The 22813-nt window shown below is 39.5% G+C and overlaps 1 protein-coding gene across 2 annotated transcripts in view; it reads right to left on the minus strand.

Annotated features, from left to right (window-relative positions):
• Positions 1 to 22813, minus strand: part of arfgef2 (ADP-ribosylation factor guanine nucleotide-exchange factor 2 (brefeldin A-inhibited)) — a 31996-nt gene that overhangs the window by 7540 nt on the left and 1643 nt on the right. Inside the window, exons 2-33 of one of the 2 annotated variants that reach the window (XM_057042136.1) lie at positions 22720 to 22750; positions 22425 to 22548; positions 20821 to 20967; positions 19544 to 19723; positions 18405 to 18720; positions 18211 to 18300; positions 16607 to 16722; positions 15713 to 15846; positions 15280 to 15514; positions 14904 to 15003; positions 14662 to 14801; positions 14350 to 14458; positions 12127 to 12316; positions 10436 to 10547; positions 10133 to 10338; positions 9934 to 10018; positions 9647 to 9818; positions 9382 to 9533; positions 9140 to 9268; positions 8844 to 9002; positions 7360 to 7507; positions 6661 to 6757; positions 6544 to 6584; positions 6290 to 6459; positions 4673 to 4824; positions 4293 to 4465; positions 3667 to 3827; positions 3421 to 3551; positions 1075 to 1204; positions 768 to 903; positions 285 to 423; positions 111 to 168 (exon numbers count right to left, since the gene is read on the minus strand). In XM_057042136.1, coding sequence (XP_056898116.1) covers positions 111 to 168; positions 285 to 423; positions 768 to 903; positions 1075 to 1204; positions 3421 to 3551; positions 3667 to 3827; positions 4293 to 4465; positions 4673 to 4824; positions 6290 to 6459; positions 6544 to 6584; positions 6661 to 6757; positions 7360 to 7507; positions 8844 to 9002; positions 9140 to 9268; positions 9382 to 9533; positions 9647 to 9818; positions 9934 to 10018; positions 10133 to 10338; positions 10436 to 10547; positions 12127 to 12316; positions 14350 to 14458; positions 14662 to 14801; positions 14904 to 15003; positions 15280 to 15514; positions 15713 to 15846; positions 16607 to 16722; positions 18211 to 18300; positions 18405 to 18720; positions 19544 to 19723; positions 20821 to 20967; positions 22425 to 22548; positions 22720 to 22750 — 4463 coding nt within the window. Of the gene's footprint in view, positions 1 to 110; positions 169 to 284; positions 424 to 767; positions 904 to 1074; positions 1205 to 3420; positions 3552 to 3666; positions 3828 to 4292; positions 4466 to 4672; positions 4825 to 6289; positions 6460 to 6543; positions 6585 to 6660; positions 6758 to 7359; positions 7508 to 8843; positions 9003 to 9139; positions 9269 to 9381; positions 9534 to 9646; positions 9819 to 9933; positions 10019 to 10132; positions 10339 to 10435; positions 10548 to 12126; positions 12317 to 14349; positions 14459 to 14661; positions 14802 to 14903; positions 15004 to 15279; positions 15515 to 15712; positions 15847 to 16606; positions 16723 to 18210; positions 18301 to 18404; positions 18721 to 19543; positions 19724 to 20820; positions 20968 to 22424; positions 22549 to 22719; positions 22751 to 22813 lie in introns of those variants that run through there. The other variant, XM_057042137.1, reaches the window with a different exon arrangement.

Here is a 22813-nt window from a genome sequence, read left to right on the forward strand (position 1 = left end):
ACACCAAATTGTAGTAACTTTCCTCGTGACATTAAGGGGGTTTCATTCGCCTAAAGCATCTTATGAAGCATTCCAGCTGCTGCATTTACTAAAAGCTGTTATTTTCTTACAAAATATTTGCCGTCCACAGTTTCCTCCTCTTGCCCAGCCGGTCGCCATGCCAACAATCTACCATGATAAATAAAAAAAATAAAAAAACGTATCCTTTAAGCATATTGAAAGTTAAATGTAATTGTGTAAGAGCTTAATTTAGCAAATGGGTAAAAAACAAAATAAGGGCTTACGTGTGAGGACTGGTGCTCTGAAAGATCTCCAGCATACAGGAACAGGTCATATTCCAGACCTCATTATTGAATTTCTCTCCATTCAAAATAACCAGATTTTCTAGACAGTTTGTCCCTGAGCGAGCCAGCTGCTCGTTGTCTATGGGACAGATTTGAACAGAGTTATATGTTTGTTACAAGCAAGGTTCACCTGTCAGAATGAGAAAGCATCTTTTCCCATAAAATAAATCTCTCACAACTGAAAATTTGGGTTCTAATCATCAAGTAATTCAAGAAATCTCACTCAGATTCGTTTTGTGAGCAATGGTTCTATTCAAAAAAATAAATACTGTCACCTGTTATCATTACTGTTGTATATGTGAAAAACATACTTATTTATACTTATATGTATGTACACGCATACATCTACACACAAGCACACACATGTGATTACCTAGTACTTTTGGTACTATTTCTTCCTCACATGTGAGTGGAAACACCTACCTTGCCTGACACACCACTGTAGCTGCGTGAAAATGTCAGCTAACAGAATTTCACTCAGAGGCTCATAAAACTGGGTGAACACATCACAAATGGCATAGAGTGCATGGTTACATGTTGTTGTCATCCACTCAGTTTTCTGAAAGTAAACATGATTTGAGGTTAACACATGATTCAAATTGACAGTAATGCAATGTATCTCAAAATGACAGAAGTTAGTTAGAAGTTAGTCTTCTGTTAAATATTTAAGTGGGTTGGAAATAGAATTAACAGCCAAAAATGTAATGGCGTCCAATGGAGAATGGCTGACCTCTGTCTGCTGCTCTGGGAGCTTCATATTGTCAAAAATGCGGAAAACAATCCTGAAGAGATCTTGCCACCAATGCCTCTCAAATGTGTGTCCATAAGTCTTCATAATTTCAAACATGACTGTGAGGCCTCTGTGAAAAGCAGACAAACATTTCTCAAATTGAACTGCAACTAACAATTGACAAAATACCACCCATAAAACATATTATGCTGTTGGAAACATCCTGGTTTGGTTTATTTGGTTTCATTTACCCATATCCAGCCAGTTTGAATGATCTACTTGCTTTCATTAAAACATGTAATTATAGCTTTATATCTACCAACATGCTGTCCAAAACAAACAGTATAAAATTGGAATGCAACAATCCAAATAGCATCATTTTAATGGGCCACGTGTGTTGGCAACACTTTGCCCTGCACTTTGATTTTACATTGTTTATGCTGAATGGACACGTTGCTGTTTTCCCAAGATGCTTCCACTTTTCAGTCCCAGTTAAACTTGGAATATCAAACGGGGAAACCATTTTATGAAACCTGGAACTGCAAACAGCCCAAAATCCAGCTATGCCAGCCTACATCACGTTTCTAGAAAGAACAAGATCAACACAAGGCACTGGCCTCACCGAGCCTCATAAGCAGGCCATCCAGGGCTTTCCACAACGGAAACCAGCTACAGCCGTGGCTGTGGACCAGACTGTCACTCTCACTCAAGTCCTGAGAGATGATGGCTAAGGAGGAACATAGAAACATGTCGGCACCACTACACTGGACACCAGAAGCCAACGAGGCCTTTGAATAACTCAAAAACCCAATGGACACTGCCGCCAGAATGGAAACACAAGATGACACTTTGGATTCCACCTTGATGTGGTGGAAAAGAAGTCAATGTCAAAAAGTCACGGAGAAGGAAAAGTGCTGAAGTGTCACTGGGCAAAACTAGATACAGTAAGCCGAGGACATACAGGAAGCATTAAATACCTGCTGGCCATCCAAAAGGTGATAATAAAAGAGACCAAACACCTGGTCATGGGCATCCACTTTAAGAATGAAGATGGAGAATAAAAAGATCAAGAATATTGAAAAATGAGAGAAGGAAATAACCCAACTGTGAAATGGATTCTGGAAATGCAGGGAAAAGCCTCACAGGAAGAGAAATCTCAATGGAAGCACAACGGCGAGGAGCGTGGAGGCCAAAACGGGACTCTGGCAGCGTCACTGAACCTAATTCCAATGTTGCTATGAGAAGCACATTCAGTGACCCATGAGAGCAAAGCTAGCATGATGAAACTGCTAAAAAGACTGTGGTGGTGGCCCATCCAAAGGTACACCATCGAAGATTTGGAAGAGCAATGAAAACCGACACAGGCTGGTGATGGATTACAGCGACATGGGACCAGAACAAAGAACGAGTGACTACTGATACCTGCTCATCATGGTGGACAAATTCACTCGAAATAATGCACAAGTATGGCACTGCATCAAGGGGTGGTCAAAAGAGCCACCCGAACACTCAAGAATGTTCAGGCACGAATCCTGTCCGCAGGAAAGACCAATTGGGGTGAGTTAGTAAAAATGAGAAACGAGGATAGGCAAGGCTTATTCCCAAACCCTCATGAAATCTCCACAGGAAGACCAATGAACTAGTTGTCCAGTCGTCTCACGTGCTGTAAAACCCGTGCCTTCATGTACATGAAGTAAAAGGGTAGGCAGCCAGGGTCTTAGGTCTCTTCAAGTACACAAATTAAAATGGAACGAACCAAAGTGGTGTATGGAAAAATCATATGCAGACTCCAGAGGTCTCAACTTGAATCAGAGTCCCCCTACTGACTACCCCTTCCCTAGGGTCGAACTAAGGGCTTCTGTTCGTCCTGTCGACAGAAGATTGTCAACTTTACAGACTCTCTTGAGGAACAAATCCAGGGTACCCTCTACTTCTTATACGTTTCTGTTAACATGATAAACGCTAAGAGTTTTCATTTTCCGATTTCTCTCCCTCACCATCTCTGGCTCTCACTGGCTCAACCCGGGGGTGCTTTGTTTCATATGTAAAATGAGCTCCCAATTTGCTCATCTAAACACATTCAGGATATTTTCTTAAAAATGACAAACCACTATAATCTGTGATTATCATCTATGTAAACAGTTCATCTGATTACAAAAGACCTGATAAGCAACTGTCCAAATCTGGGAATAACAAAGAGAGAATTTTGTTTGAGGGCGAGTATGAATTTATTTAAACTATGTTCTCACGCTATTTGTAAAAAAAAAAGAAAAAAAAAAGAAACAGAAACTAAGACTAAACAAGTGAAGAAAATGGGCTTCACGTTTTGTTCAAATATTGCCCTACCTTGTGCGGACATCTAGTTTGCAGCGGCTGATGATACAGGAGAGCTCAAACAGGATTGGAAACCATCCACGGACCCACACACGATCACCAGGAGCAACATTCATGTCATCACTGGTGTATTCTCTCAAGGTCTGTGCACAAACAAAGCAGGACATATATTCAATCATTTGGAATATAAGCTAATTATTGAAGAATGTGGCATGCAACTGGGCACTTGATTCAACAGTATAAACGAGCTGGTCCCACCTGAGGTCTTTGTGACACATATCGTGCACACTGGCGTATGAGCCGTATTGCCTCCATACTGGTGTCAGGAAAAGCTGTATTGCACACAAACTCTGCCAGGCATTTTACTACATCTTGGAAGGAATCGATAGCAGCCGCAAAGTGATCATTGAAGGTGTTCACTGAGTTTGAACGACAAGAAAGGTACAAATCAAAAATAAATCAACTGCTCAGCTGCTATAAACTGAAAGAGAAAAAAGATCTCAGAGAACGCAGAACTCCACCAAACATGGAATTTCCCCACATATTGTGACTTACACAGTATAGTTTATATACTCTAAGTCAGTAATAATTCGAGGTTATATTAACCTAAACATAGGAGGCTCATAATAAAAGGTCCGAGGCTTTGATTTTTGAAAGGCCAAAGTCCCTCTGGATTGTGGAACATCACCAAAATTGTCTGAGCTGTCCCTTAGCCCACTGTCAAGATTTTCTGAGAATTTCATTACCGGTAATTAATTCAGAACTTTTTGAGTTATTATGTCGACGGGCAGATAGGCAGGATAGACGGAATCCGGCTGTCACATGACTTCCGTGGCAGAGGTAATTCAGATTTGATGGGAAAAAAAGGACAGGGTGGTACTTACTGACGATATGCCCAGTGGTCTGGAAGGCCAGCTCAACTATTGTCTCATCATGGTCGGACGCTGCTTGATGAAACACTGAAAATATGTTCTTCCAACCTGACCTGATGTTGGAAGCCTGCGAGTTTACCATCTGCGCCACACACCTGATCACCATATCTCTTATAGTGGGAGACCTACGGGAGCATACGCATGATGGTAGAAAGGGTTCCTCTGACAGTTGCAAAACCAGGAAGAACATTTCTATATAAACATAATAATAATGTGTAACTGTAATGGAGTTTAACCCTTTCCTGTACATTGTACTTAAAAATAGAAACAAACCTTACGGCTTTTGTCTTGCTCATAATTGCCATTAATTGAATATTGCCAGGTCTTTTTACCTGTTCTTCTTAACAATGTGCTCAAAAGGCCTGAGGAAGTCTTTTTGAAAGCGGAAGTTGGCCAGCTCTCCTTTCTCCAAGAACTTCATGGAAAGCTGCCTGAGTGAATCCACAGCAAAGATTGCGACATCTTCATTGGGATTACAGCCCACCTGCAACAAGATGCAATAACATGGCTGAAGTGAAACTAGCTGTTAACTCCACTCAAATCAAATAAATACAAAAAGAAATGTTATTGTCCCCAGAGAGCAATTTGCCTTAGAAAATCAGCAGCGATCACTGAACCAAACACCAAGTACAATGAACAACATTAACAGTCGCACTAAATTCACAAATCTATTGCACTTCCCAAATGATTGCAAATGGCAACTTGTAATTGCCTAAGTCTCTAGACATGTAGACATCTGGCATCATGTAAGTTTATGTGGAATCAGAACTGGATCAGAATTATAGACGCAACATAAAAGCAAAGAAATAAACCAAATACCAAATCAAAAAAACAAATATGATCTAGAAACTGGATAAAAGAAGGGTTCAAAATTAATTTAATTAAAATAAGGGTGACCTTACTAAAAGGAAAAGGGGCTTTGGACCTCATGGGACGCCTAGTGTTGACTAGTTTGAGCAAGTTTCTAAAGCAGAACAATCCATTTATGTAGGCAGGAGTGAGAGCTTTTATCCATTAGTTTGGTATCTGCTTGTAGAAAATCCCAGAATCCAGCGAATGTGATGACAATCTCCAATTTCATTTCATCTGACCATAAGCCCACAAAAAATGTAAAGTGTAAAGACCCATATACATTTATTATAGCTGAGAAAAATCTACTTTTTTCACCAGTTAACACCAAGTAGTCTGAACAGGTGTGACAGAGATTCCACCTTGATACTGTAATTTGGTTCATCCCGACCCATAACTTGCAGAAACCCAATATCATTGAGTGTTCGGCAGCAGGAGAAATAGGCATAAAAATCTAGATAGGCAACATGTGAAAAAGGACAGGTTTAAGTGAATAGGCCTAGAGGTTGGAGATAAAGTCAGATGTAAGCAAAAACTGCATAAATGATGATGAGGATTAGCTGAGCTTGATTTGAGCGGTGATTATTCTGAGGATGCTTCAGCACATACCACAGGTCAGCCCAACCACCTGCTGTCACACTGTATAGCCACCACAACTCCTGATCTTGACCAATCAACCAGTCGTTGACATCTTTCTGCACTTCTTCACTACCATCTCTTCCATCTGCACTCATTACCATATCAATTCAAACTATCATGTGCAATAATATATTGTACACCATTTTTATGCAGAATTATATGCTACTTTACAGACTCCTACCTGTAATGTACAATATTTTTAACACACTTTATTTTTACTACACTTAGGCATTACATGTCTAGTGTTGTAAAATAATATAAAAGAAAATATGCTAAATTTATGGGAAAGAAGACAATAGTTTTAAAGTAAGATCTTTTAGAATAAAAAAAAAGGGTTTACTTAAAGGTTGATGAAGGGTGCATGTGTGTGTGTGTGTGTGTGTGTGTGTGTGATGAGTAAGCATGGGGGTGTTCTATTTGACAATTTAAGATTCAATCCTTGTCAACTCTGAAGTACCCACCTTGTTGAAGTGGTCTCCTATGACCTGCCAAATGCGAGACCACTGCAGCCTGATCCGGTTCATGTTGTAGTAGGAGATCTCTACGATTTTTTGGAGGCTAAACATCCTTGGCTGATGTGCTGAGGCCAGCTCATCCATAGACACCGCACACAGCCAACGCACAAAATCCACTAGGAATGAAAATGCAATGCAAGATTAACACCTTTCCTTTCCTGTTGAGGAACATGGAGTTAGTAAAATAATATCTCACTCACCTATTGCGTTTCCATCAAGTCTGGTGGAACCCGTGAAGATCCTGAACATAGGATTATTGGGTTGACATATTGTCCTGTAGCAAGTTTACTTGATCTGCAGTGTGATTTAGTTTTTACCTGTCCACAGCTACGACTACACTTTGAGAGCTGGTTTCTCCAACAGACTCCTGGATGTGCACCATTTGCCTTTTTTCTTGATTTCCAACCATATTGCCTCAAAAACATAAAGACTCTAAGTGAATACAAGGCATCCTGTCTTTAGCTTTAAAGTTCCCAAATTAACAAGCAAAATCTTGTACACAAAAATACACAAAAGAAAACAATACACCCAACACGTGACTATAAGCCACGGGTGGCCACTTTGAACCATGAGATCTTTATGGTCCACAAAAAGCTGATTTTAAATGTTTAATTGCTAAACATAGTAGTAACGCAGGAGTAAAATGACATTACAGTAACACGCCTGTTAAAAAATAATGAGCCAACCAGCTGTTGATCCTTAGCTTTAACATAAAAGCTGCATCATCAGCATTTCTTCATGTGTTACCCATGACGAGGGTGTGAACATGAAGCGGAAAAAGACTGGTCAACACAAGTAAACTAGCATCTTCCTAGGTGCATTAGCATCTCTTCAACCTGTCTTGCTCTTGTGCTGCGCGAGCATCCTTTGGTGGCCGTAAATGCCCATTCAAATGCAGAAAACTTTATTTGCCCTGGCGTGGCGATTGAAGAAGTCATACAGTACATACATAATTTACAGTAATTATATCCAGGGTTAACCTGAAAGTATAAAAATAAATGATATATTTCTCTCACCCAGTCCAAGAGGCATGAACTCCTCTACACCTGCAGGTAATCCCTTGATGTTGAGCTCTTTTTCCCGGACCACTCCTGAGCTATAGCGGGGTTTTACCCCTGTTCCAATCAATTGGGCAAGCTCTAGTTGACTGATACACCTCAAAATCTATAATACAGAAAGAAAAAACAAAACAAACAAAAAAAGAGTTACATCAAGCACTTCATTGAGTCTCCTAAAAATGATTAATGAGCTCAGGACAAGCTTTATGTAAATCATATGCTAACAGAAAAGCTACGGCGTGATGTGCAGAGTCAAATTCAATATGGTGAGCAGTCTGGCATCTTAGGTCTTCCAAGCAAAGCTAAGACAATGACTAATTAAAATGACTATCTGTTAGTATATAATAATGTTAAATTACCAACGGCATGAAGCAAGATCAAACAAACAGGATTTTTTTCTATCCTTACACCGAAAATACACTGGATGCAATTGTGTTCCGGTCCAGCTTCGCTGCCTGTCTTCACGTGCAATCCCACAGGCAGCAGTGAAGGAATTCATGTACCATCGCATGATATTACCACTTTTTAAAACAAGCCCAAGATGACTTTAAAAAATTTCCTGACTACAAATTCTCCATTCGGATTTATGTTCCTTTTCCTTTTTTCCACTCAAATGTCAACCTGACAGATTATTTATTGTGTCTCGGATTTATTTTCTTTGAGATTTGCATATATTTTGAAAGTGCGGGCCCTTTAGCACCTTTTAAAAATGACCCCCCCCCAAAAACAATTAAAAAATAGTTGCCGATGTTTTATTTGCTCCCATTTTCCCAACCCGCTCAGGCTGCACTGTGCCAGATTGCTGCGATGGGCAAAATAGAAGCTGGGAAAACTATTTGAAAAGTGTTCCAAGATACCAGTTTAGTTCTTAAATTAAAGATTATATCCTGATTAAAACTAACACCAAGGTTGCTCAATCAGACTTGCAATAATAAAACCAAGTAATCGCTGATGAGGAAATTCTCTCTGGGAAGAATGAGTGTTAAATACTAGTGGAAGCCTATTATACCCCAAATGTTAACTTTGAAATGTAGACTACAGATATCTATTTATTTTGAATTTATGAGCCTAGCAGCAAAGCTTAATTGCTAAATTTTATTAACTCTCAAACCATGACAAAGAACATCACCCTTTTGTTTATATATTGATCAAAATCTAAAGACCAGTTACAAATTCAAAAATAAATTGCATTTTGCACTGTTCGATCTTAAATCCAACTTCAAAATGCAAAAGGATGACAAAATTTATTAAAAGCGTATTTTGGTCTTAAACTTTTTCCTTTTAATTTTTGCTTTCAATAAATTTCTGACTCACTCCTGTTTCTTCTTTTGCCATTTTGAAGTTCTGTTTGAAAACCTTAAGATTCAAATGTGTAAAATACAAATTTGTGCAAATTTACACAGGAGTGTAACCTGCCTATTTTCCCTATGACTCAATAATACCTCATGCCAGGAATTGCCCAGGTAGTTCCCATCAGTGTGAGCCACAGTGATGAGTGTCTTGATAGTGTCGATGTTCTTCTGCTTCATCTCTGTGATGCTGGAGCAGGCAGTGAGTAAGGTGAATCTCGCCAGTGCTTGGACATAGGCATCTCGCTCTAGCTACAAAGAGTAAGGTTGTTTTCAAGAACTTTCACAAGAGCACACCAATAACAAACTCTTACATTTCTGATGTGGTCAATTTCATACACAAGCTGAGAAGGATCATGATATTGGTTCAGGAGTAAAGGTCCACAGACCTGCATGTTGAAGATGCAAGCTATTCTGATGGCACATCGGATGCCCTCTAGACACAGGGAGGCTACCTCAAGGTCATCACAGTCCTGTAGTCCCACACTGAATGCTGCGAGCAAGGGGGTCCATGCCAACTGTAACACATGCACAACAATCTGAGGTGCATTTCAAAAAACTGGCTTCAATTTTTTTCACCATTAGCTGTTTGGCTAAAATCCATATGAAAAGTAGGTGAATTTAGTCACACCTTGAACATGGGCCTGACATGCTCCAGGTGAGTAGCACTAAAGAATGGAGCCTGAGCGTGGCTGACAGCCTCCATCAGAGCTTTGGCAGTCTTTGCCATCTGCTCCATCTCCATGTTATACAGGAGACGACGCTGTTTCTCATTGGCTACACCTGGGAAGAGTGGGTCACAAATATTTCAGTGAAAAGCGTTTTTTTCCCCCTCCAGCTAATGTGTGACGTATTCTTAAAAGTGAAGCACCGTTAACAGACAAACATGTGCTTACTTTGCTTGGTTGACTTTGGCATGATTGAGAACTCTTTGCTCTCCTTTATTGCAATCTTCTTGCCTGCAATCTCATCATATATGGCAGACAAATACTCTTCAGGCAGGTCCTTACTGTCATTGATACCACGGTTCATCTTAATGTACTGCTCCTTTGTCATTTTGTTCTTCACCTACATCAACAGAAAATAAGGGAGGAATTTGGTAGAACACATTTTCAACTGTGGTTACAAAATGTGTTTTCTTTCAATTGAAAAGACGAGGACCAAATGATGATAACGGACTAACCTGAGGGCTGTGCAGATCCGTGGTGAGCATAATGATAGAGTATGCTAGCACATAGGCGGTGTCTGCACTAGCAAACAAAGTCTGTCTGTAAAATGACAAACAAGGCAACAATGAGCATCTTGTGTTTGTTTGGTCTGAAAATGTGAACATTAAAAATAGAAACATAAAAATAGCGGAGTAATTATGAAGCGGTACTTACCCCTGATTGCATTCAAGAAATCGAGCAGCAAACTTTTCCATTAGCCTGTCAATCTTCTGTGCCTCACCAGGCAACCTAAAGCCTTCCAAGAAGGTTCTCAATGCAGAGACAAAATCCCGCCCACAAAAATCTAACTGATCCACATAACAGTACATCACTTCTTTGTTGAATTTGAAATTCTCGCTGAGGAACTCTCCGACCTGTGTCTGTGATACAGAGATAGTGGCCAGGGTAAGTCAAGAAAAACATGTAACATGCTTCAGAACTTAGGGATTGCACATGCTTGATCATTAAGCTACTAACAGTGTCCAGTCTCTCCTCTTGGTGTAGGAACTGGGCAATATCTTCAGCCGTGACACCCAGCATGCTCTGGTCCTGGAGGTACTGAATACCACGCTTTGGCTTCTTGTTGAAGCTGTGGAGTGACAAGAAATAGCAATAATTGTAATGCTGCTCTTCCTGAATGATGAAAAAATGATCAAAGTGAACGTCAATGCTGAAATTTGCATACGTCTTGCAATCAGTTTAGTTAGGAACTTGTTTCCCTACTTAGTTATATACTGCTTTTATTTATCTCACCTTTTTTAATCATTTATTTCCTCTTGCATTATTTCATTTTCATTTGTTTTTCTCTTCTTTTTTAAAAGATTTAGTTGTCAACTGGTCAAGAGATGCTACCTACAATAAACACACAGCTAACACACAGCTAAAGCAGGCACAGGCACCGTGGTGCCATTTTGTACAGGGTACGCCACACACAAGTCGCCGGCTCAAGGCTAAATTTCGGTAGAATAATCAGGATATTAGCTCTTCTCATTAGTTTGTCTAAACTTTCCCATTTGTTTTTCCCATCTACTTGTTTAAATATTGAATTATAGTCTGTATATTTTAAAACAACGCTGTATGCATCACACCAAACTGTTGAAGGCATTAAAAATGTTTTTCAACATCCTTTCTTCCTCAGCAATTGACCAAAAATCCAAGATTCAGTTTCCAAACTGGACTTCGGCTTGAAGAGAATGTTAAAGTAATGTCTAGATGCAATTATGCATTGCTGTCATGAACAGTTGTACGGTTGCAATATGTTCCCCTCTTCAAACCTATTTTTACTATTGAATAAGGCCACAAGTTAACAGAGATTGCCTCAGGGTGAATGGTTTTTTTCCCCCGGCACAATCCAAAAACATACATGTATTATTAAGGTCTGAAAGACTGAGATTGTAAGTAAATGCTGAATTGGTGAGCTGTCCAAGGTCGATACCTTTTGCCCAGGAATGGCAGAAAACGCAAACAGAAAACGTTAACAGAAAATCACTGGCTAAATCAAATGTGCAAATCAATTTTGGAATCAAGTTTTCAAAAATGTTTTCATACAGCTCTTAGACTTTTGTTTCAATGCTCAGAATTAGAATACTGTAAATACCAACAAGACAGAAAAATGTGGTTTTGAAGTAAGAACAAAAAAAAGCCACATTTTTCACAAATATCCCAAAAAAGAAAGAGAAATCAAGCAAAGACAGACTTGATGAGGTCAAGAGGTGCAAATGAATCAAGATGAACAAATGTTGTCACACCATGGGATTTCAAGGCTAAATCACTTTTGGTGAAAGAAAAGGCACAATAATAAAAATAATAAAAAATATCCAATCAACTGTGAGTTTGAACAAGCAAAGTTTTTGTTGACTCTGCATATTTCTAATTAAACCATTGTATAATCACTTTTGACAATGTTTTTTAACTTAAAATTCTGAAATTATTGAACTTAGAGTTTTAATCAATTATAGAAAGCAAAATACCTTGTTTTTTCCTCACTTGAGGAAAGAGACTGAATAGTCATTTACAATTACACTGCACTAAACTTGACAATAACATTGCAATTATTGTGTAGCCGTATATTATGGTTTATCATATAAATGATCTCTCCAAAAGCTACCATAAAGTTACTTTTACTCAAAGTGTTCATTCATACGACAAAGGAATGAAAAGGGCCTCACAGTTCAATGCCATGTTCAATGATGTCCTTCTGTTGTTTAATGACCTCATACTGTTCTGGAAGGTCCGTCTGGGACGCAGGGAGACTGGAGGACATGGTTGAGTCCAGAGAGCTGACACTGTCTCGACGCCCTGCCAGCTGATCTGGAAGTCTCAGTGCTCCTCCCTCAGTGTTTGAGAGATTCTCCTGACCTGCAATACCCAAAATAAAGGAAGACGTTATCATCACACTTAAACCCATCAGTCATAATACTTTTAGTGCAGTGGTCCCCAACCTTTTTAGGTAAATCAGCGCTTTACTGTGGCCGGGGGGGGGGGTTGAACTGTCAGATAAGTGTGCCCGCTAAGACTCACAAGCGCTACTCTCTCCTACTCACTACGATAACGTTTAAACATCCCTTCAAAGTAAGCTACAGATACGCAACAAAGACGAATATAAAGAGCATTTTCTTTTCATGAAAATTCTAACTCACCATAATGACAAATCAATGGGAGCCCTGCGCTTGTTTCTCTGCAATGAAACGGTCCCATCTGGGAGTGATGGGAGACAATGACACCCCAAGTGTGTCGCTTATGCCCAGTCTACTCCATTGTTTTGTCTTAGTTGCTGTCACACAGACAGATTATCGGAAATGGCAACCGGGTTTTCAGTTCCGTGGTGGCGATTTCAGGGTATTCTGCCATGACTTTAATCCAGAATACTGGAGCACCAGGTACGATGCTCTCAGTGCGTTCACATTTACTGTTGTGGTGGCCCTCAATAATTACTTCTGCCCATCGTGTTCCTGTTTTTTTCTTTCAAAATACTCCAGGGGCTTGTCTTTTAAACTAGGGTGCTGGGTCTCCAAGTGGCGAAGTAGTTTTGAAGGCTTCATTGCCTCATTAGCGAGCTGGTCACCGCAAATTACGTAGAGCGGGCTTGGTGTGCGGGAATCACCTCCCGGGATAAATCCGTATTTCAAGTAGAACTCCTGATATTGTCTGTTAAAAGCTTTCTTTTTCTTGGAAGTGGGCTCTTCTCCCATCTCTTGATTTGGCCTTTTCTTTTTTGCAAAGAAATTTTTCAAAGGTGTCTGTTTCTTTTCAATTTTGTTGTGTAAGATGTAACTGAGAGAATGCGGTCATTTCTCAAAAGGTTTTTCAAAATAAAAGATCGTTCAGACTCAGCTAATACATAAAATGGAATTATTGATTTATTTCTTGTGCGGCCCAATCGATCCACAGACCGGTACCGGTCCACGGCCCGGTGGTTAGGGACCACTGTTCCCCCACCCGCTCATGTCGGCATACCCCCAGACCTCCAGTTGCACTGATGCTGACAGGAAAGGCCTGCAGAGTACAAAAACCCCTGACTGCCCTCCCACTCCCGATTTAACAGAGGGTTTTCACGTACGTCACATTTTGGGCAGTAAACTGGACGTCCACCCATGTTAGAAGGCACTCGGATGTAATTGTGATTTTATTATTACTTATGTAATGATTATTTGTCTATTGTGATAATTGCATATATTATTACACATGGCATATATTAATAATATCTATATTACACATTTCAGCATTTCTGTCAAAAGAATCTCTATTGTTATGATTTAAATTGATTTCACAGGAGGAGAGCATCATAAATTCCACACCTGACTATAAGCCGCAGGTGGCCACGTTGAACCATGAGATCTTTATGGTCCACAAAAAGATGATTTTAAATGTTTAATTACTAAACATGGCAGTAATGCAGGAGTAAAATGACATTACAGTAACATGTCTGTTAAAAAATAATGAGTCGACCAGCTGTTGTTCGTTAGCTTTAACTTAAAAGCCGCATCATTAGCATTTCTTTGTGTGTTACCCATGACGAGGGTGTGAACATGAAGCGGAAAAAGACTGTTCAACACAAGTAAACTAGCATCTTCCTAGGTGCATTAGCATCTCTTCAACCTGTCTTGCTCTTGTGCTGCTTGAGGGCCCCCTGGTGGCCGTAAATGTCCATTCAAATTTAGAAAACTATCCCAGTGGGGCGATTGAGAAGTGTCATAAAAATCCATAAATAAGCCACATCGCTCATAAAGCTGCAGCGGTCAAAGCGTGGGGGAAAAGTAGCGGCTTACAGAATAGAATTTCGGGTATATCAGTATATAATGTCAAAATGACAATAACTAATAAAAAAAGAACGTCTGACTTTCTATTCTATATCCCATATACGAATGGGAGAGAGATTTACACGCACTTACCTAGGTTTGATTGAAGATGTGGATTTACATACATGTCTTTGCTCCATTCCACCATACATTTGAGGATTGACACTAGACACTCCAACCCCTTTTTACGAAGACTCAGCTCCTGATAAATACATTTAAAAGTTGTTGTAAACAGAAACCACACAAAAAGAAACACTTATTTTGAAAATATGCTTAACTTTCAACCCAAAGACTTGCAGTCCTATATAGGTTCTTGTCTATGTGACGCTACAGTATATGCTGTCAACAAATGTATGTGAGCAACAAGTGTTCTTGTTGTGTGGAGCATTGAGTCTTTAAGTGTACCTGCAAAGAAGTCATTCCCAATTCCTGACCACTTCTGCCTTGAGCAATCTTTGACAGGTCATTGACAAGTCGTTCAAAGATGTTGGCAGCATTCAAGTGACAATCATAGTTCACATAGATGTCAACAACACACTGGGCATCTTGAAGGAAAATAGTTTGATCAGAAACAGTAATTTATATTCCTCGACAAAAGTAATAATTCATTGTAATTCCTCAAATTTGAGATGAGAAAGCACGAGTACCTGCACAAATGCGTGTTAGCGTTTGAATGACCATCCACTTGTGTTCAAAAGAGCTTGTTGACGTCTCCAGAATGGTTAAAAATATCTCCCTGAAAAAAACCTTAAGGTAGAAAAGTGGAAATAATGTAACACAGCATTTTTATTATTTTCATTAACATTAACATTATTCAGGTACAATGGGTATAAAAATGATTGATGTTACGATTGATTTTATTGTCCTAGGTATTGTTAAAGTACAAAAATACATTTAAAAAACATAAACGTTCAGCCATCAAAAAAGGATGAAAAAAGAACTGCAAAAAAATGAAAACTATTTGGCATTTGTAAATTAAAACTATTCAATTGCATTAAAGTCATTAATGCTTTTACTGTGTACCTCAATCTGCATCTTGAGATGAATCTTAAAGTGGGACAGCAAGGTCAGGAAGATGGCCAACGAGAGCTCAAAAACCTCAGGCACAGAGGAAACACCATTTTTGGACAATGCCACGCAGAGATATTGCTTGATGGCGTTGGCAAACATATCATGAGCACGGAACACTGGGCCGGCACCCTGCAGCAAGGAAAGCAGCAGTTGAAGGGAAATAATCTTAGACCGCAACTCATGGGACCTGAAATGGAGAAGAAATCAATGAGCATCTCAAATACACACACACACGCACACACACACACACCACACACACACACACACACACACACACACACACAGTAACAATCCATATACTGCTACATTTCATTAAGGTCTCAATAGATTTTTCTAATTGAATTATTTCGTTTAAAAAGGCAGGTTGAAGTGAAACAAGACCTACTTTGGGTCTGGAGGTCCATCAGCAAGAGGCTTCATGGAGAGCTTGCAGAGTGAGCGGAACACCAAAAAGGCATCCTTCTGCAGGATGTGACAGAAACTTGCAGTGTTCTGTGGCTCCTGCAGGGCATCTGCATCCTGACACAATTGAAGAAGGCAAGGCTTACTATAAAAAAATAAATACTCTAATGGGGACATTTTCACATTAAGTATTTATTTATCCAATGTGTACACTTTTTATAAGATCTATGCTGTGTGGAAAGAAGCCATTCATACTTACTAATTAAATCAGAAAAAAATACAGTTTGCCTTCTGATGAGTGGCGTAAGGCTTTTAGTGATAACTAACAACTGAAAATATTACTTCAATCACCCATTTACCTTGTATATAGTATACTGTCAAATGATAAAATAGAAACATCTTCTTTAACTGTTGAAAATAACTATGGTCCTTGTTGGCCTGATGAAGTCCTGAAGCAAGACTTTCACTAACCCTAAAGAAATGTGGCTAAACCATCTGCAATGGAAGGAATACAAGTATCACTCCCAATGACACATATCCAGTCAGTAAGCAGAACCCGAGGACTCTGGGATGGGCTCTCCCTATGTTAGTTATTTTTTCTGGGACTGGTCTGTGGACCCACTGACAGTCATGTGTATCATGTGTACAATGGCAAAATGCTTGCCCAATGGAGATTCTAAACATGGAGCATGATGATGATGAGGAATTTGGACCCCCTTTTCTGGCTGATGCATTATGTCACATAATAGACAGGGGGGCCACAGAAAGGCCTTTTAGAACAACAGGAAGATGGATAATTGTACAGAATTGTACAGGCCCTGTGGCTAGTGTTAAAATTTTAAAATGTTTCTACAGGTGCAAAAACAAAATTGCTCACCAGCATCTCTGTGGAAGAAACAGAAGCCTGATCAGTGATGTCATTTATCTGCACAGTTCCTGTTCTCGAAGGGGGAACCTGTTTTCTTTCATCGGTCAGGTGAGGAAGCTGTTCATCTACAGAAGAAAAGACCACAGTAGATATTTTTATATACCGTATTTTCGCAACTTTAAGGCAAACTTAAAAGTCTTGAATTTTCTCCAAAATGGAGTTCCAAAATCTGTAAATGCTTTTTGGCTTGCCAGCTTTCGCAAAAGCCATTTTGGATTCATTCTGTTTATTTCGGATACAGAAGATGAGAACTTTGATGGATTTGTGGATGAGGATTGATAAAAAAAAACAATGTGATTACATTGCTAAATACACGCTAGCAGGCAGCGTTCGTCATGCTCGTTCTTGGCAGAGACACTGTTCAAGTGGGGTTGCCATATTCTGCTGTTGAAAACAGCGGCCGATGTGCGCATGTGCAAACGGCTTGTCGTGAGATCAGTAAGTAAACTTCCCGTGTTGCCAGCCAACTCATTTTGGAAACCCTTTTGAGTAAATGGCTAAAAGAAAAAAAGATGAGGAGTATTGTACTTTTCAGCAGGAATGGACAGAGGAACTTGCCTTTGTTTGAGAGAGTGGGTTCTGCAGTGTGTCTAATATGCAATGATAAATTTGCATCTATGAAACGGTCAAATATAAAGCGGCTAGAAAGCCATTAGCAAAACCATGCAGCACCAGAAGTCGCAGGTAAGAAATACTCATCATTGATTAGCAACAGCATAACAATGTTATTAAAAAGAATTCAGAGACTTATTGTACTTTAAAAGTGTTGGAATGACATAAAATGCACACATTTACTTGTATTTTTAGTTTTATATTTCATGTATGGCTCTCACTCAATAAGATTTAAAAATATGTATTGTTCATGGCTCTCTCAGCCAAAAATGTTCCCGATCCCTGGTGTGCAGGAACATCTGCACTGAGTATGGGCTGGAGGTCCCAGGGTCCAGGAGGGAGACACCCCCGAAAGTGGTGGAGAACGAGCAGGTCAAGATCCTGTGGGACTTCCAGATCCAGACTGACAAGATGGTGGTGGCCAACCAGCCTGACATAGTGGTGGTGGATAAACACCAGAAGACAGTGGTGGTGATAGATGTAGCAATCCCAAGTGATAGCAACATAAGGAAGAAGGAACACGAGAAGCTGGAGAAGTACCAAGGGCTGAAGGAGGAGATGGAGAGAATGTGGGGCATGAAGGCAACAGTGGTCCCAGTGGTGATGGGGACACTAGGGGCAGTAACACCCAACCTGAGTAGAAGGCTCCAACAGATACCAGGAACCACACCAGAGATCTCTGTCCAGAAGAGTGCAGTCCTAGGAACAGTTAAGATCCTGCGCAGAACCCTCAGACTCCCAGGCCTCTGGTAGAGGACCCGAGTCTGAAGGAAGGAGGCACCGCCCAGGAGGGCGAGGAAGAGATTTTTTTTTAAAAATTGTTTGTTTGTTTGTGTGTGTATACTGACTCTTATTGAAAATAACAAGAACTAAAGGGTTATTATAAAAATTTTTAAAAAAAAACACCCAAACAAAAGCTGGACAGCCAAGAAGAACCTTACCCATTCCATTATCCTCTAGTGTTGGTTGATGCTCTTCCTCTCCCTCATCATTACCAAATTGTGCGTCTGTAGGAAGTGTCTCGATGACATCTTTAAAAAGTGAATCCAATTTAAACATAAAGAATCAAAACTCTTGGCATATGTCAACTACACAGGACAGTGCAAGAGAGCTTGAGAGCTTAGTGTACACCCACCTGATGATGGTGTTACTGGTTCTCCATTTCCTCCTTTAACTGAAGCGCTGCTGCCCTGTTGTTCACCATTGATTGAAGTTGTGTTTGTCTCTTTGTCCTGGTCTCCGTCACTGGCTAACAGTGGGCTTACAGAAACAGTTGTGTAGGTTGTAGTCTCCCCTACAGAATCGGCTACAACGTATGGTGAACTCTGAGACTCTGGGGTAGATGTATAGTCAGATCTGGGGGAGACAGTATGCCAATCACTTAAGACTGGTGAATGAGTCTGTTGGGCCAGGCACAAGTGATCCTTCTCCAGTTCTGAAGCATCCAGAGCCTTTGGTGGGGAAAAGGATTGAAAATGTTTGTCAAATAAATAATATGCATTATAAATAGTTGGATGTTTCTTTTTTTATTTTTTATTTACCACCTCTCAGTCTTTAGGAACACCAACTGAGAAGAAGCTCACCAATTTTTATTCTATTATTTTTATTTTATTCTAACTATAAATTACACAAATTATGGCCTGTTTAATAAAAAAATGGGTAAATGACTGGTACCATACAGTAAAAAGACCATAGTTAAAGCTTAATGTGGGACTAGGTTTCAAAGATTGGGACAATAAATTAAAATAGGGGTTATGTGCATTCTATTTATCGCTTTCTGGATGAAAAGTTAAACATCAGCAACTACCTAATTAATCTATAGGAACTATAAAGTGCCTTCTAAGAAACAACATACAACATCTCAGTTGGAGTGATGGGACTATAAGAATGGGGGGGGGGGGAATCAACAGAAAACATTTAAAAAATGTGATTCAAACAGTGGTGCACCAAAGAACAGAGGCTGAAGGCTTTAGTCCTTCCAAACCTTGAAAAATAAAACTACATTTGTTTTGCAAACATGTAACATGTTGTCAATAAAACAGGGTTTCAAATATAAAATAAAACCATTCACAAAATAATGAATAAATATAAAAATCAACCTGCACAGCACACTTGTACTTCTCATACTTTTTGTTTTGCATTTATTTCTTTGAAAAAATATTATTTTGTGAATGGTGTTTTATATTTGCTAAACACATTACATATTCTAAAATACTCTTACATAGACTAAAAATACCTGATGGTTTAAATGATGACATTATGAAGTGAACTAACCGCCTGGGTTTCCATGCGTGTGAAGATAACATTGAGCATTTGCGCGAGTGTGGCTTTAGCTGTGGTCTGATTAATGAGGTTGCGGCTCGCCAGGTAGATGTTGTAACAGGTCCTTACAGTCAGGAGCACAGTGCCTTCGTGAATCTCAATGTGTGGAGATGTCACAATTGTCAGCAGGGCCTGGACAGAAACAATCAAAGGTCACGACTTAGCAAAGAACACACAATGCAGTCAGAGTATTTTTACATCTTCATTTTTTCAATACTTGGTGTTATTGCATCATGATACTCCCGACTGAGTCTACTGTCAATAGACCAGAATAATATAATAAGGATAAATTGATGTGTGTTTTAGTTAATACTGAGAGGCAAATATTGTCATACTGTTTTCACTACATCATTCTGGGCTATGAAGTGTAGATTTAGAATATTAAATTTAGTTTTCCAACGTAAGTTCGCAATGTGTCAAAATGTTAAAAAGTGAGGCAGTTTACTAAAACTTAAATGTCTTTATCGACATTTCTTTCTTTAAAGAAAGTTATGACTACGTTCAATTATAGTAAAGAAAGAATTAAATAAGATGCTCAATAGTATATATCTTCTTAATATTTTAAAAATTATTTTCTTCAAAAACATGAATAAACACCATTTATGACCAAAGCCTCTTTCACACCAAAAAGTAGTCTGTGCATATGGCTTTTTTTTATTTTTTAAATAAATTGCCGATTGAATCTATTCCCACAGCCAACAGACCCAGAATTATTATTTCTGGTGTATCTCTTCAGACAACATCATGTCCGTGACATCAGAATAGCCCCAGAAAATGAGGTAGTAAACATTAAAAAGCAACATGGAGGGCAGCGTGGATGCCTTTCTATATTTGATCTCATTTTCAAAGCTGACAAACCCAAAGCAGACTCAGTTTTCTTTGTGCATTGCTTGAAAAGATGCAGAGGAAGTCCCCCCAATCGACCGGCAGGATGATACGCCGCGTGCTTATGTCATCTATCATCACTGGAAAAGGGTTGCAAATTCCCACATCAACCTGGATGTCTCTTTCCCACCGCTGCTGATTGGAGCCAGACGTGATAAAACCCCAGGTCTGTTGCAGGATCATTTGATCTGGGACTGCATGTCAATTGTACTCGCTCCCACCAACTAAAAAGGTTATTAGCAGGTTTTTTATGGCCGGGGGGAAAGGGGAATGACCGACTGAGATAAATACGGTAACAATAATATTAATAAAAATAGCTGTTACATGACACTACTCAAACGTACCTTGATGATCTGTAGCTGCACACCCTCGTCAGTCTGTGTGCCTTGGAAACAGTTGCAGATAGTTTCCACCAATCGGTCAATAAGTCTCTTGCCTGGCATCCTGCTGTCCAGGGCGTTACCCGTGATATGGCCATATGCAATGAGCTTCTACAAATGACAAATATTACCCAAGTCAAAGAAGCACAGCAATAACCTCAGATGTCTGATATCCTGAATTTGAGCTATGTATTATTGGACTTGTGTGACCTAAGTAACAAGTCTAGAAACAAATTCATCCTTTGAGTGCCTTTATGGTATTTAAAGTGTCCATCACAATTTTCTAAAGACATCTAAAAAACAAACACCAATTATAACTATCATCCAGCTCAACCAGATTTCATCAATGCAGGGCAGGAAGTATTATAACTGTGAGACCCAAGGTAGTTTTCTGTGTCAATTTGAATGTTTTTCTTCTCCAGTTGACACAGAAAACTACCTTGGATAACTACCGTAATTTCCGGACTATAAGCCGCTACTTTTTTCCTACACTTTAAACACTGCGGCTTATTCTACGGCTTATTTATGGTTTTTTCCGTGGCGCACTATCACAACTATTGTGAATCAGTCATTTTTACTAACCCTCATCAACGTGGAAATACTAGAAGAAAAGCATATGATGCGACTTTTAAGTTAAAAGCGATCACTCTGGCGGTCGAAGAAGGAAATCGAGCTGGTGCGCGTAATCTTGGCATTACGGTAATCAATGGCGAGAAGGTGGAGACGCCCGCCTGAAGAACTGATCCAAAGCAAAAAGATGACAGAAGCGTTTAGACATAAACATCGCAGGTGGCCCGAGCTTGAGAACGTTCTGGAAGACTGGGTCAACACACAGAGAGCAGGCGGCCGCGGTGTTTCCGCTGTACAAATCAGACGGAAGGCAAAAGCAATCGCATGGTATCATTACTACGTAGGATACCTGCGGCTTAAAATCCAGTGCGGCTTGTATAAGTACAAAATTGATTTTCTTTCTAAAATTAGATTATGCGGCTTTTAATCAGGTGCGCTCTATAGTCCGGAAATTACGGTATGACCTGGATGATTGAGAATCTACACAGACATAACGATGAGACCTTTGTGAAGGTCTATTTTTAACAGCTACATTTTTACTGTGGGAGCCTCAGTGATTACAGTATTAAGGATGTTAATAAAAAAAATGTTAATAGTTAATTATTATGTGTGTTTTGCAATATTGGCTCATTTGGTTATGCAAGGTACATCAACATACATTGGACATACAAAAAATCCTCAATACATTTGAAAATAATTTGATGTTTTGCATTTTTGTGGTGGGTAGATCACTTTGACTTGGTCATGTTGTAAGTAGCTCACATGCTGAAAAAATGTGAGCACCCCTGCCCTAGAGGCTATACAAGGAAACTGTGAGTGCAAACAATATGGGAGGAAGTAGAGCAGGACTCGCTGTACAGAGCTTACATATAGATAATGTACATAACCTAGACTTTCTACTCAATATGCACAAGTTGTGAAAGAGGTGCAGCAAAAAGCAACAAAGAGCTGCTCTGAGATCTTCAAAAGTGGAAAAATATGTGCCGATAATTCTGTACCTGCAAACAGTCCAATGATGTGCTGACAATCCGGGGGGATTTGGACTGGCAGGCGAGCTCAAAGGGCAGCACGTATTTTTCAGCCTCAATGTAGCTGGTTCGGGGTTGGACAACATTACTATCCCTGCAAGGATAGCAAAAAATAAATAAATGCAAGTGTGGGAACAATAGCAGGCAGCTTTAGGTAAATAGTTGAGGTAGAATATATCAGCCTGGCGTGTTTGGAGAGCTTCTGGTTTAGTTTAGGCTTGGAACAATTGAACAGAACTATGCAAAAAAAAAGAGAAAGACTTACTTTTGTTGGTACTGTTCTGTTTTGATCTCTTCTACAATAGGAGACAAAAGAGACTAAATGTTACTCAATTCTGAACTTTGAACATTCCGACTAA

This window comes from Takifugu flavidus, chromosome 8, assembly GCF_003711565.1.
Source record: "Takifugu flavidus isolate HTHZ2018 chromosome 8, ASM371156v2, whole genome shotgun sequence".
Classification (NCBI taxonomy): Eukaryota; Metazoa; Chordata; class Actinopteri; order Tetraodontiformes; family Tetraodontidae; genus Takifugu; species Takifugu flavidus.